General features: G+C 38.5%; 2 protein-coding genes and 1 long non-coding RNA gene across 3 annotated transcripts in view; 1 reads left to right on the top strand and 2 right to left on the bottom strand.

The window, feature by feature from the left end:
* LOC146485371 (uncharacterized) overlaps window positions 1-14,413 on the bottom strand; it is a 61,921-nt gene that overhangs the window by 19,601 nt on the left and 27,907 nt on the right. The window lies entirely within an intron of this gene.
* LOC146485373 (uncharacterized) lies at window positions 1,135-6,152 on the top strand. Its single transcript, XM_085103325.1, has 9 exons — window positions 1,135-1,722; window positions 1,841-2,131; window positions 2,499-2,719; window positions 2,955-3,504; window positions 4,014-4,449; window positions 4,522-4,693; window positions 5,212-5,360; window positions 5,456-5,644; window positions 5,804-6,152. Exons 1-9 carry the CDS (start codon window positions 1,336-1,338, stop codon window positions 5,995-5,997), a joined length of 2,589 nt encoding a protein of 862 aa, XP_084959451.1. The 5' UTR covers window positions 1,135-1,335; the 3' UTR covers window positions 5,998-6,152.
* LOC146485372 (uncharacterized) lies at window positions 6,028-8,629 on the bottom strand. The gene is made up of 3 exons (XM_085103326.1): window positions 8,130-8,629; window positions 7,689-7,934; window positions 6,028-6,636 (listed from the first exon to the last, which is right to left on the bottom strand). Exons 1-3 carry the CDS (start codon window positions 8,369-8,371, stop codon window positions 6,474-6,476), a joined length of 651 nt encoding a protein of 216 aa, XP_084959452.1. The 5' UTR covers window positions 8,372-8,629; the 3' UTR covers window positions 6,028-6,473.

Raw genomic sequence — 14,413 nt, 5'->3', positions numbered from 1 at the left:
TTTTAAGTGCAAATAACGCCCTGACAAGGAATTTTCTTTTTTTCTCTCACCCTGACTTCATCCTTTGTGGACTATTTCTTTGTCCCTGCTCCCTTGGGAGGCCTAAAAAGTGTCTTAAGGGTCATTTTCGGACACACTGATTCGATTGAAAGCTTTTAAAACAATATTTGTATTTCGTTAAAAAATCACTTGTTTTTAAGGGGTAAGCCCATGGTTTTTGGCCAAAAATGACTAAATTTTCAAGTCGGCATTTTTCACTTGTTTATGTCCCTAGGGATGTCGGCGTGTCAAAAAAATGCATTGGGAATCATTTTTAAGTGCAAATAACGCCGTGACAAAGAGTTTTCTGTTTAACACTCACCCTGACTTCATCTTTTATAGGCTATTGTTTTGTCCCTGCTCCCTTGGGAGGCCTTAAAAAGTGTCTTAAGGGTCATTTTCGGACACACTGATGCGATTAAAAGCTTTTAAAACAATATCTGTATTTCGTCCAAAAATCGACTCTTTTCTAAGGGGTAAGCCCATGGTTTTTGGCCAAAATGAGCACGTTTTCAAGACGGCATTTTTTACTTTTTAATGTTCCTAGGGATCTTGGGGTGTCAAAAATATCCATTGGGAATCATTTTTAAGTGCAAATAACGTCCTGACAAAGAATTTTCTGTTTAACGCTCACCCGGACTTTATCTTTTGTGGGCTATTTCTTTGTTCCTGCTCCCTTGGGAGGCCTAAAAAGTTTCTCAAGTGTCATTTTCGGACACACTGATTCGATTGGAAGCTTTTAAAACAATATTTGTATTTCGTCCAAAAATCAACTTTTTTCTAAGGGGTAAGCCGATGGTTTTTGGCCAAAATGAGCACGTTTTCAAGTCGGCATTTTTTACTTTTTTATGTTCCTAGGGATCTTGGGGTGTCAAAAAAATCCATTGGGAATCATTTTTAAGTGCAAATAACGTCCTGACAAAGAATCCTCTGTTTAATTCTTACCCTGACTTTATCTTTTGTGGGCTATTTCTTTGTCCCTGCTCCCTTTGTAGACCTAAAAAGTATCTCAACGGTCATTTTCGGACACACTGATTCGAATTGAAGCTTTTCAAACAATATTTGTATTTCGTCAAAAATCCATTTTTTTTAAAGTGCACATGAAACGAAATTGTACTGTCACACTTTTTTGCGTTTTTATATTGCCTATCTTCCTTAAACTTCATTTTCATTCGTTTCCCGCTTTGGCGCGAAGAAAATCCATTATTTTTAGTGGTTTGAAATTTCCCTCCGAGGCCTGAAATTTGCGACATTTCACGCGCGGTCAAAAAGGTGTGAGTGACGTCATTGGTGTGTATGCACGTGCAGCAAAACATGGCAGAAAAGAAAAAAAAGCGATTACCTGGAAAGTCTTGTGCGGCAGGCGGCCCCGGTTTAGTGAGTTGCACTAATACAAATGCAACTCCCGGTGTATCTATGCATAAGTTCCCGTTAGATGAGGTCACAAGACGACAGTGGGTGAAATTTGTTCACAAACACCGTCCGGATTTCAAGCCCACTAACTCGTCTCATCTATGTTCGGTGCATTTCGCTCCCGAGTGCTTTACACGGAGGATCGATCTGTTGGACCCAGACGAGGTTTTATCTGGAAGTCACCACATATATAAAGGATCTATTCCCACGATTGATGTTGCGCTGAAACCAGCAGATCAACCAGAAACAACAGATCGAGATCGAAGAATGGTGAGTGTACCGCATATAAAACTCTCATGTTTATTAATGTGAGAAGTTCCAATAGAACATTCAAATTGTTCCATGATCCGTGTAAGGCTCAATCTGAAAATTATTCTTTTGAATCTAGTTCCTTAGAGAGTTGTTGACTACTACGGCATCTTTATCTGATTTATCTTCCACGGCTCAAGATGTGGAAAGCGCACCGCAGGAACAAAATCCTGACCCAACTTGTCCTGATGACATCGAACAACAGCCCACTGAGTATCACATCACTGAAACTCCTGTCGGAGCCGAAAGACCACCGAGTCCGCCATCGTGCAGCAAATGCTCACGTCTCTCCAAAAAAAGTAGACGTCTTCAAAAAGAAAACGCGTACTTACGCAAGAGGAATCGCGAGCTAAAAGAAGAACTGAAATGCGTGAGTATTGCGGCTTGTATCAACAACGACAACTACAGCAATTTGTAATAACAATGCATATCGTAATCTATGTCTATCATCGATCGTTCGGTCGTGACTCATCTTTCACACTCCTTTACTTCTGTTTTTTCGTGCGGTTTGTCTTTTTATTAAATATTACGTTGTTTCCGTGAATATTATTTGTAAGTACCTAAATTATGAATATAAAATGGCTATTCACTTGCCTGGAGAAGATGTAACCTATATAACTCATGTATTACTAGAACATGTTATCGTAGCCTACTAGTATTATTTCATTTTTTTCCTTTTAATTTGGTCTTTTACGAAATACCTTTTTTACATGTAATTCTCTTCCTTGTCTGATTAGGCACAAATTGTGGAAAGAACTGATAGCTCGGAGGATGATGATAGTGATGATGACGATCACCATGAAGAAATTGGTTCTGGACAACCATACAGACATGAAGAAGGCCATCTTGTTTCCACTGGAACAGACACAGATGATGAGGCTGATCCCGACTGGGCTTCACTGGAGGAAGATATTTCCCACAGTGACAACGATGATGATGAAAAAGAAAGAAAACTGAGGTTGGTCAGCACTGTATTTCACTTGATATTGTTGTGCATTTCGGTTTATATTCACTTGAATGCCATTTTAACAACTTGAAAATTATCACAATAAATACATTTATTGTAAGTAACAACAACAAACTTGCATAGTTGTGGAGTTGTGAAAAAAAATGTTATTGTCTACACACGTCCACTATAGCTTGCTGTATTTGTGAAATTATTATTACTCTATTTTTTTATTTTTTGCTAAAAGGGTGGAGACCAACACACCTGTGGAGACTGAACCAAAGTTCTTGGTTTTTTACAGTATGCTTCTGAGCTTATTTTCAATGTTCTGCTTTCGCTGCAAAGTAGGCAAGCCGAAGGTTGAAATGAAGCAGACTGGGACTATGGTTACTGTGCTTCAGCACTGCAAACATTGTGAAGGAAAGCCATACACCTGGAGAAGTCAGCCATACCATCCAGTCCTGGGGAGGTATCCTGTTGGAAATGTCCTTCTGAGTTTTGCAGTCCTACTTGCTGGTGCGTCTATAAGCAAGGTCCTTTTGGTGTTCCGGCATATGGGCCTCTCTGCCTACAGCACCCGTACTTACTTTTTACATCAGAAGAAGTTTGTTTTCCCTGCCATTCTCTATCACTGGGAGACATACCGGGGTAACTTAATCACTCAACTCAAGACAGCAAGTGATGTTGTGTGGTGCGGTGATGGGAGATATGACTCCATGGGGCACAATGCAAAATATGGAGCCTACACTATGTTTTGCTCGACAATTATGAAAATTGTCCATTTTGAACTTTTACAGGTAAAAAGTGGAGTATAACAATTTATTTTATGAGTTTAAATATATGTTGGCAGATGCATGTTTTCCAAATTCACTTGCTCAAATCTGGTGGTGGGTGGGTGTGTGTTTCGAGTGGGAGGGTGGGGGCAGAACCAGCAGAACTTGGGAAACATTTCACAGAGGATGCTGTGTCTGAGTTGAGTTTGGCCTCTGTTTCATTATGAGGACAATTGAAAAACTTTTGATATGAAAATTAGTTTTATTTGTAAATTAATAACAACTCACTTTTTTATCTAAGGTTCTGTACTTAGTCTCATATTGAAACAGAGGCTAGCAGCAACTCTGAACGGGAAGTATAATGAAACAATATTCACCAGGAAGTTCAGACCCTGTTTTCCCAATAGACCATGTTTGAAGTGGAAAACGCTTCCAAAATATATATATCATCAGAAAAGAGTTCCCTGTTGGTAGTGAATGTTGTAAATTACCTTTTATTATCTTTTCCCTTTTTTTCCATTCCTTTTCTTTAGGCCAATGAAACTGGGAGCAGTAATGCCATGGAATTAGAGGGGGCAAAACGTTGCTTCAATTTCTTGCAAAGGATGGGACTGACTGTTGCTACATTCGTCTCTGATCGCCATAGGGGCATCGCTAAGTGGATCAGAGAGTTCCAGCCCCAAACATCTCATTTCTTTGACATCTGGCACGTGGCCAGATCAATAAATAAGAAATTGCTGAAGGCTAGTAATGAAAAGGGGTGCGAGAGAATCAAAGAATGGATGAAAGGTGTGAGGAACCATTTATACTGGTGCGTAACGACAACCGTACAAGGCTTTCAAAATCTGATTTTGGCTAAGTGGAAGTCATTCATGCGTCACCTCAGCAATAAACACAAGGACCATCCAGATGCACTGTTTAGAGAGTGTGCGCATGACGAGATTGCTCCAAGGAAATGGATTAAGATAGGTAATGTTGTGTGCTTTCATTTCAATGTAAAAGTTTCCAATTTGATAATTGCTTCACTGTTTTAATTTTCAGGTACAAAAGCTTATGACAAGGTGTCAAACATCCTGAACAGTAAACAACTTCTTGGAGACATAAAGAAGTTGTCTGCAGACACACAGACAAGCTGTCTTGAAGGGTACCATGCAACACTAAATTACTGGCACCCTAAGATGATCCACTTCTCTTGGCTAGGATCTTTTTGCAGGTAATATTTGTTACTTTGCCATCTCCTTTCAACCCCAGGTTGTTTAGCTTCTGCTCTTAGAGAAAACCATGCAAATTATCGTGGTCATGTAAATGTAGTGCTCTCCTCTGCACAACCTTAAATGGCATCTTGACCTTAGCAGTGGGGCTAAAGTGTATCATCTAAAGCAGGTTTTGTTTAGATTTCTGATAAAGTTTACAGAAACACTGCAAGGATCAAGAAATTTCATTCATTCATAAATTAATAATAATAATAATAATAATAATAATAATAATAATTATTATTATTATTATTATTCATTTCTTATCTATTTTTCACAAGTACACTTTTAAGATAATTTCACCTTGACTAGCACCCTGCTAAGTAGAGGTGCATGTACAGGTGTAGGCATGAAAGTTCAGTAGTAACACCTTCGTTTCCCCTAGATCATTCACCTTCCCTTTCCTCCCCCTGCCCCCTCCCAAAAAAAACCAAATATATAAGGAGGAATTACATGTATCACTGCATATCTCTTCCAGGCACATTTTAGCCAGCCTGCACTTCAATGAAAATGTCAAAAGGGAGACCCAAAAAGACAAAGATGGTAAGCCCTACTTCAAGGTGTCATACCCAAAATTTAAACTGGGGGAAGAAGTGGTGCGAGAGGTTGCAGTTCAACCAACCTATGGTATGTAAATAGTTATGTGTTAATTTGGTTGGTGGGTGGGGGTAGGTAATTCATTATTTTTCAATTGTATCAATGTTATTAAATATATTTTGTAGGGTATGTTGATGACATCCGTAAGCTTCTATTCAGTTTGCCTTTGAAGGATCTTTCAGACATGACCACCAAATATCAAGAGCAGGTCCCACCTCCCATGAATCGTCAGTTTCCAGAGAGGGCGAGTAAGGATGAGGCGATAAAGAACAAAGAAAGCAGGAAGAGAACTTGGACACAGTTATTTCCCCCAGGTGAACTGAATATATATCATTGTCCTTATTCAGTTAGAGATGCCCTACTTTTATACCCAATTAATACCCCATACCCCTCTCATTCTCCTACCCACCACCACCAAGAAACTAAAAATGTTAGGTCCCTGGTGGCTAACATGTTTTTGTTATATTGTTTAGAGGCAGAGCAAAATTCAATGGAGACTACTAGTGGGGCTCAACAACCGACAGCTACTGAGCCATCTAATGTGCCTGTGGAACCACCTGCAAAGAAAAGGGCTCCCTCTTGTCGTAAATGCCACCAACCCATGAGGGGACATCCTCGCAATAAGTGCCCTGTACCCGCAGCAACACAAGAGACTTCAAACAATTGATTACTGTGAACTTGTCATATTTTTTTTCCAAAAACAGGGCTGAGAAGTATGTACAATTTCTATAGCTTAATGGTGCATTCTTACCAGAAACGACTGAACAACCATTGTTTGCCACATACAGTAAATTTGCAACATTTTTGTTGTTATAGAATGTCTTGGATGTTTGTTGTGGCTGCTTTTCACTTTGAAATTTTGTGAAAAATTGTCTACATACATGTAAGTGATAAATAAATGTAAACAAATAACTTCAAAGCACAACTAAAGGAACTGGTCAAAAAGACTACCTAAGTTTGTCTGAGTGTGTGGAACAAAGGTCTTAGTCACTCCAAGTGTCAAAAGTCAAAAGAGTCAGCACTTGAGTGTGTTTATCACAATATAAAAACCAGGTACATACCAAATAACAAGTCAAGTGGATATTCATCAGTGAAGAAATGCAGCTGAAGTTATATTGATCAATGCAAAAGAGGCAGGTTTGCCTAGTTTCTTTCTTCAGCTGATGCATATCCAGTTGAGTGGTGTGTATGATATCTGGTTCTGATATTGTGATAAACACATGCTGGCAGTGGCCTGCTATTATCCCATCCCAAGTAACTGAAGATCCAACGGACAAGCCATCGGTAGGCTGTGGCTCTGAGAAACCTGCCGTAAATAAAGAAACTAAGTATAAGAAATAAAAAATGAACATTTTGCGCTGACACAACCTGGCGTGAAGCAAAGGAGACTTATGTAGTACTGCGGAGTCTGAATACAACTTCCCATCTGATATTCACATAAATTTATAATGTGCTAAAGAATCGCAACTACCTGCATTGACTCTGTTTTATTTGGGCTTTGCTAGTATGTACAATTACATGAAGACATTACACAACCGCAATCTGTGAGGTTTCAGCAATGGATGTGTCAAAACAATAAATCAAGTTGTGTTATCTGTTATATTGTATTATGGAATATTTTCAGTTCCAATTCAAGTGGCAGCATTGACTTTCAAACAGCCGCTGATGGTATAATTACACGGAATGCCCGCAGGGCATGACGTGTCTAGGTTTCGGTCGGGTATCTTTTTTTTTTCTTCGTCGTAGTCACAAATCGACAAATTAATTTATGCATTAAAATATGTCCTCCCCTAGTGGGGATGTATTGTTCTGATTGTCTTCAACAAAAGCAGGCCAATCAAAATCTATTATTCGGCACATATCACGAGAGAGGGGACCCACTCATCCCTTCCTGTTGTGACGTCAAATCATTATTTGATTTATTCATTAAACCTTGATTAAATTCTACCCTCTCCCAGAAGGGATTTATTGTTCTGATTGTCTCGAACAAAAACAGCCCAATCAAAATCTATTATCGGCGCATATATCACGAGGGAGGGGGCTACATTAAGTATTCCGTGTAATGCCATTAGAGGGGCATCTTGTTTAACATTGAACCTGTGTGGATTAACATAATCCTGACACATGCAAAAATTCAAACCAAAGAAAATTACATGCCACTGTTACATCAACTCACAATATTATTAAACTAAGTAAGCTCTCCATGGTGCGCTGCCATATATTTGTCAGTAAAACAGGCAACGTACACATTTACGGAACTGTTTGCTAACAATCTGGGCCATACATGAACCTAAAAAAATACACATGTTATGATGTAGCTGAAAGTAGGGATATTCAAAGCCTGGAATAACTACTCACTCGTTTTCCGAAGTTCCACCTCGTCGACGGTAAGTTTTACCATTCTTGTCTCTTAATAATGGCGCCACCTGTTTGAGGACAGTGGTGTTGGTAAGTGCGAGAAAATCCTCGTGCTCCGTCACGCACGATATCCGTTCTATGCTGCCATCGAAAGTCAGCTTCCCACGAGCACAATCCACTTCTCTGCAGCATCTAAACTCGCGTGCTGATACAAGCGTCGAGTCGCTACACAGTCCACAAGTACACCTGTAATTGCAATGTGAATCTATTTACATGGTCTGTGTTGGTTCAAAGAAATTGAGATTACGCTAAGAAAAACGGTAGTTCAACACTGACATTTCAATTTGGTTCGAACATTTCATTTCGCCACTGACTACAAATCGTCTTTTAACCTTGCTAATAAAGGTTTTCGGTGAACAAAATAACGGAATTAGTACTTACCAAGAACTGACTGGTACGGTTTTTTCAAATCTTCGTTCTAGAATAGAAGCAGTCAGCCCATCTTCATCTCCTTCGTCTTCCTCGTCAAGTCCTTCGCCATTGTCATCAGAACTTGCCAAAGGTTCGCCTTCGTACGGAGCTATTTGGTCCGGCACTGACTCTTCATCTTCATCCAGACTTTGCACGGAATCCACATCGTCTTCGGACGTGCTTGAACTATAATCTTGCTCGTTTTCCGCCATTTTCAATAAGCAGAACCCCTTCAAATTCTTGCAAAGCAGCACACAGAGATTCTTGGAAAACGAGTGACGCACACGATGAAATACACACCAATGACGTCACAACTCTCGACTCGAACCCAGGTCCTTGTCTAAAATTTTGGCGTGAGAGGCCCGACTTTCGCGGCGTTTTAAAATATGTTCCCGCTTCTTAAAGCACATTATTTTTTGTCGAAGTATTTCTTAAAACACCAATTTTGACATCAGCGAAAAAAAAAATGGCATTAGAAATTCATTTCATGTGCACTTTAAGGGGTAAGCCCATCGTTTTTGGCCAAAAATGATCAAATTTTTAAGTCGGCATTTTTTACTTCTTTTTCTCCCTAGTGATCTCGGCGTGTCAAAAAAAGCCATTGGGAATCATTTTTAAGTGCAAACAACGCCCTGACAAAGAATTTTCTTTTTAACTCTCACCCTGACTTCATCTTTTGTGGGCTATTTCTTTGTCCCTGCTTCCTTGAAAGGCCTAAAAAGTGTCTAAAGAGTCACTTTCGGACACACTGATTTGATTGAAAGCTTTTAAAACAATATTTGTATTTCGTCCAAAAATCGACTTTTTTCACGGTTTTTTGCCAAAAATGACCAAATTTTCAAGTCGCCATTCTTCATTTGTTTATGTCTCGAGGGATTTTTGCGCGTCAAAAAATTCAATGGGAATCAATTTTAAGTGCAAATAACGCCGTGACAAAGAGTTTTCTGTTTAACACTCAGCCTGACTTCATCCTTTGTGGACTATTTCTTTGTCCCTGCTCCCTTGGGAGGCCTAAAAAGTGTCTTAAGGGTCATTTTCGGACACACTGATTCGATTGAAAGCTTTTAAAACAATATTTGTATTTCGTCAAAAAATCACTTGTTTTTAAGGGGTAAGCCCATGGTTTTTGGCCAAAAATGACTAAATTTTCAAGTCGGCATTTTTCACTTGTTTATGTCCCTAGGGATGTCGGCGTGTCAAAAAAATCCATTGGGAATCATTTTTAAGTGCAAATAACGCCGTCACAAAGAGTTTTCTGCTTAACACTCACCCTGACTTCATCTTTTGTAGGCTATTTTTTTCTCCCTGCTCCCTTGGGAGGCCTTAAAAAGTGTCTTAAGGGTCATTTTCGGACACACTGATGCGATTAAAAGCTTTTAAAACAATATCTATATTTCGTCCAAAAATCGACTTTTTTCTAAGGGGTAAGCCCATGGTTTTTGGCCAAAATGAGCACGTTTTCAAGACGGTATTTTTTACTTTTTTATGTTCCTAGGGATCTTGGGGTGTCAAAAACATCCATTGGGAATCATTTTTAAGTGCAAATAACGTCCTGACAAAGAGTTTTCTGTTTAACGCTCACCCGGACTTTATCTTTTGTGGGCTATTTCTTTGTTCCTGCTACCTTGGGAGACCTAAAAAGTTTCTCAAGGGTCATTTTCGGACACACTGATTCGATTGGAAGCTTTTAAAACAATATTTGTATTTCGTCCAAAAATCAACTTTTTTCTAAGGGGTAAGCCCATGGTTTTTGGCCAAAAATGACCAAACTTTCAAGTCGGCATTTTTTACTTGTTTATGTCCCTAGGGATATCAGCGTGTCAAAGCAATCCATTGGGAATCATTTTTTAAGTGCAAATAACGCCCTGACAAAGAATTTTTTGTTTAACTTTCACCCTGACTTCATCATTTGTGGGCTATTTCTTTGTCCCTTCCCCTTTGGGAGGCCTAAAAAGTATCTCACGGGTCATTTTCAGACACACCGATTCGATTGGAAGCTTTTAAAACAATATTTGTATTTTGTGCAAAAATCGACTTTTTTCTAAGGGGGAAACCCATTGCTTTTACCCAAAAATGACCAAGTTTTGAAGTCAGCATTTTTTACTTGTTTATGTCCCTAGGGATCCCGGCGTGTCAAAAAAGGCCATTTGAAATCATTTTCAAGTGCAAATAACGCCGTGAAAAGAGTTTTCTGTTTCACTTTCACCTTGACTTCATTTTTTGTGGGCTATTTGTTTGTCCCTGCTCTCTTGGGAGGCCTAAAAAGTATCTCATGGGTCATTTTCGGACACACTGATTTGATTCGAAGCTTTTAAAACAATATTTGTATTTCGTTAAAAAATCGACTTTTTTGTAAGGGGTAAGCCCACTGTTTTTGGCCAAAAATGACAAAATTTTCAAGTCGGCATTTTTTACTTGTTTATGTCCCTAGGGATCTCGGCGTGTCCAAAAAAGCCATTGGGAATAACGCCCTGACAAAGAATTTTCTGTTTAACTCTCACCCTGACTTATCCGCTTTTGTGTGCGTTTTCTTTGTCTCTAGTCTAGAAAGTATGTCAAGGGTCATTTTCGGACTAAGTGATTCGATTGGAAGCTTTTAAGACAATATTTGTATTTTGTCCAACTATCGACTTTTTTCCAAGGGTAAGTCCATGGTTTTTGGCCAAAAATGACCAAAGTTTCAAGTCGGCAATTTTAATTTGTTGATGTCCTTAGGGATCTCGGCGTGTCAAGAGAATCTATTGGAAATCATTTTTAAGTGAAAATAACGTCCTGACAAGGAATTTTCTGTTTTACTTTCACCCTGGCTTCATATTTTGTGGGCTATTTCTTTGTCTCTGCTTCCTTGGGAGGCCTAAAAAGTGTCTCAAGGGTCATTCTCGGACACACTGATTGGATTGGGAGCTTTTAAAAGAACGTTTGTATTTCATCCAAAAATTGACTTTTTTCTGAGGGTTTTTGGCCAAAAATAACCAAATTTAGAAGTCAGTATTTTTTACTTGTTTATATCCTTGGGGATTACGGATTAATCGCCTTTTTTTTCTTAGGGGTTACTCCCTTGGGAATCATTTTTTAGTGAAAATAACGCCCTGACAAAGAATTTTCTGTGTTACTCTCACCCTGACTTCAACTTTTGTGGGCTTCATCAAGTAGAGTGGAACCTGTCGTTACGGACACCTCTCTATTGCGGACAGTTCACTTGGACCTCTCTAAAACGGACACTTCTACAATGCGGACACTAATCCCTGTCCCCTTGGTGTCCGTTATATTAATAACCTTTTTATGCAGTGTTCATTCAACAGCAGTATACATCATTACATTAACCAGATCGAAGCATAGTATCCGTGAATCATTCGCCTCTATAGAAGATGGGGACATTGGACAACACGAAACTTTTCTGCTGATGTCTGGAACTCATTGCACAGTTCCCTAAGATAAACATCCTCCTTGGCGGAATTTATTCTTGGCTTGTAATTAATCAGTTAATCAACTCACTAATTAATTACTTTATTTATTTATTTATTTATTTATTTATTTATTTATTTATTTATTTATTTATTTATTAATAGACCCTTTTTAAGTGCAATTTTTTAGCTTGTAATTATAATTAATTTTTTCTGCTTTTCTTACAGCCGTTACCAATACTACGCGACCTACCGTCTTCAATAGAGTCGGATTAAGTTACGTTTTGGTAAACTTCAATCAAAGAAAACTTTAAAAACTGCAAAAGCCGTGAACGAAGATCCTGCTTGCTTGTACGTTGGATCTCACAGGAGATCTAATCAGCCAAACTTGAAAAATAGACGATGAGAAGTCCAAAGACTACTGGTTTGGCCAGCCGAAATATTGTTTTAAAATATATTACGTTGTGTCACCTTTGCAGTAATCAAAGAAAAGCCGTTGAAATTATTTTCAATTCTGACAAGGTTCTAAGGTAGCCCGGCAAGAAACTGAGAATTTTACCTCGCTGAAAGAAGGCAAACTTAATTTAAATTAATTTCCGAGCTAGATCAAGAGAAAATAAAAGATTTTTTTGAATTGAAAGTCTATCTTTTTTACTTCTTGAGGACCCTACTGTAAAATACTTTGAGTGATTTCGGCTTCCTAGGTAAAGAAAACGTTGATTCCGTCTGAAAAACTTACGCCCCCCAAAATTGAACTATACATAAACATTAATTACTTTTATTATATATTATATGTGCAGATGTGAACAATAGCCAACTGGAGATAAATAGCTCAAGCAGGCAGATCAGTCCTTCACAGCGGCTCTATGATTAATGTTAAAAAATAAGTAAGAAGCTAAATTAAATAGTAAAATAATAAATCGTTTAGTAGCTAAATTGAACACTAACATGAACTCATAGCCACTACCTAAAAGGTGCGGCTGAGCAGCTTAGAGCTACTCCTTTTCTAATTATAATAAAGTAATATGTTTAGTAGCTAAATTAAAAACTAACATAAACTCATAGCCACAACCTCAAAGGTGCAGCTGAGCAGCTTAGAGCTACTCCTTTTCTAATTATAATAAAGTAATATGTTTAGTAGCTAAATTAAAAACTAACATGAACTCATAGCCACAACCTCAAAGGTGCAGCTGAGCAGCTAAAAGCTACTCCTTTTCTAATTATAATAAAGTAATATGTTTAGTAGCTAAATTAAAAACTAACATGAACTCATAGCCACAACCTCAAAGGTGCAGCTGAGCAGCTTAGAGCTACTCCTTTTCTCCTTATAATAAAGTAATATGTTTCGTAGCTAAATTAAACACTAACATGAACTCATAGCCACTACCTGAAAGGTGCAGCTGAGCAGCTAAGAGCTACTCCTTTTTTAATTATAATAAAGTAATATGTTTAGTAGCTAAAATAAACACTTACATGAACTCATAGCCACTACCTCAAAGGTGCACCTGAGCAGCTTAGAGCTACTCCTTTTCTCCTTAAAATAAAGTAATATGTTTAGTAGCTAAATTAAACACTAACATGAACTCATAGCCACTACCTCAAAGGTGCGCAAGAGCAGCTAAGAGCTACTCCTTTTTTAATTATAATAAAGTAATATGTTTAGTAGCTAAATTAAACACTAACATGAACTCATAGCCACTACCTTCAAGGTGCCGCTCAGCAGCTTAGAGCTACTCCTTTTCTAATTATAATAAAGTAATATGTTTAGTAGCTAAATTAAACACTAACATGAACTTATAGCCACTACCTCAAAGATGCGGCTGAGAAGCATAGAGCTACTCCTCTTGTCCTTATAATAAAGTTAAATGTTTAGTAACTAAATTAAAAACTAACATGAACTAATAGCCACTACCTGAAAGGTACGGCTGAGCAGCTACCAGCTACTGGTACTGACGTCGTGAGAACTCCGGAGTCTCCTGTGTAGCACACTAAAGCCCTTCGTGGCAGCCTGGATTCTCCTTCCTACTTTAAGATGTACAGAGTTGGTATTTGTGACGGTGGTGTCTAGGTAGGTGAAAAATTCCCTTAACTTTAATGGTTCATCATGGACTGTAATCGCCTCTGGCATTTCAATAAACGTTGCAGAAGACTGAATGAGCAGCCTAGTCTTTGATCTGTTCATCATTAGACCAAATATATCAGCTGCAAAGGAAAAAGGATGTCCAATCTGCTGTAGATCAACTGCATTGCTGGCCGAAAGAGTGAATCATCAGAAGAAGCAGTTCTCTGATGCACATCTCCTGTGTCTTTGTGTTGGCACCAGGCCAGGCAAGTTTGAACAGTTTGCCAACTGTCCTTGTGCGGAGGAAAACGCAATGACCTTATAACCACTATCACAAAAGTGCGGCTTAGCAGCTAAGACCTATTTCTTTTCTCCTTATAATAAATAATGTAATATGTTTAGTAGCTACATCTAAATGAAACACTATTATTAACTTATAGCCACTACTTCAAAGGTGGAGCTGAACACCTAAGAGCTACTCCTTTTCTCCTTATAATAAAGTTATACGTTTAGTAGCTACATTAAACACTAACATAAACTCATAGCCACTACCTCAAAGGTGCAGCTGAGCAGCTAAGAGCTACTGCTTTTCTAATTATAATAAAGTAATATGTTTAGTAGCTAAATTAAACACTAACATGAACTCATAGCCACTACCTCAAAGGTGCGGCTGAGCAGCTTAGAGCTACTCCTTTTCTAAACGTTGATTCTGTCTGAAAAACTTAACACTAACATGAACTCAGAGCCACTACCTCAAAAGTGCGGCTGAGCAGCAAAGAGGTACTCCT

The sequence above is a fragment of the Pavona decussata genome, unplaced genomic scaffold (genome assembly GCF_977016875.1).
Source record: "Pavona decussata unplaced genomic scaffold, jaPavDecu1.1 SCAFFOLD_26, whole genome shotgun sequence".
Taxonomy (NCBI): Eukaryota; Metazoa; Cnidaria; class Anthozoa; order Scleractinia; family Agariciidae; genus Pavona; species Pavona decussata.
Note: the sequence above shows the minus strand (reverse complement) of the source record. Positions and strands in the feature narration are given on the sequence as shown.

Bases quoted from the DNA above. Each gene is read 5' to 3' on its own strand.
- LOC146485373 (XM_085103325.1), top strand. From the start codon at position 1,336: ATGCACGTGCAGCAAAACATGGCAGAAAAGAAAAAAAAGCGATTACCT. The intron at 2,132-2,498 runs GTGAGTATTGCG...TTGTCTGATTAG, and splicing joins TAAAAGAAGAACTGAAATGC to GCACAAATTGTGGAAAGAAC. The intron at 4,450-4,521 runs GTAATGTTGTGT...TTTAATTTTCAG, and splicing joins AAGGAAATGGATTAAGATAG to GTACAAAAGCTTATGACAAG.
- LOC146485372 (XM_085103326.1), bottom strand. From the start codon at position 8,371: ATGGCGGAAAACGAGCAAGATTATAGTTCAAGCACGTCCGAAGACGAT. The intron at 7,935-8,129 runs GTAAGTACTAAT...TTGCAATTACAG, and splicing joins ACCGTACCAGTCAGTTCTTG to GTGTACTTGTGGACTGTGTA. The intron at 6,637-7,688 runs GTGAGTAGTTAT...TATTTACGGCAG, and splicing joins GGTGGAACTTCGGAAAACGA to GTTTCTCAGAGCCACAGCCT.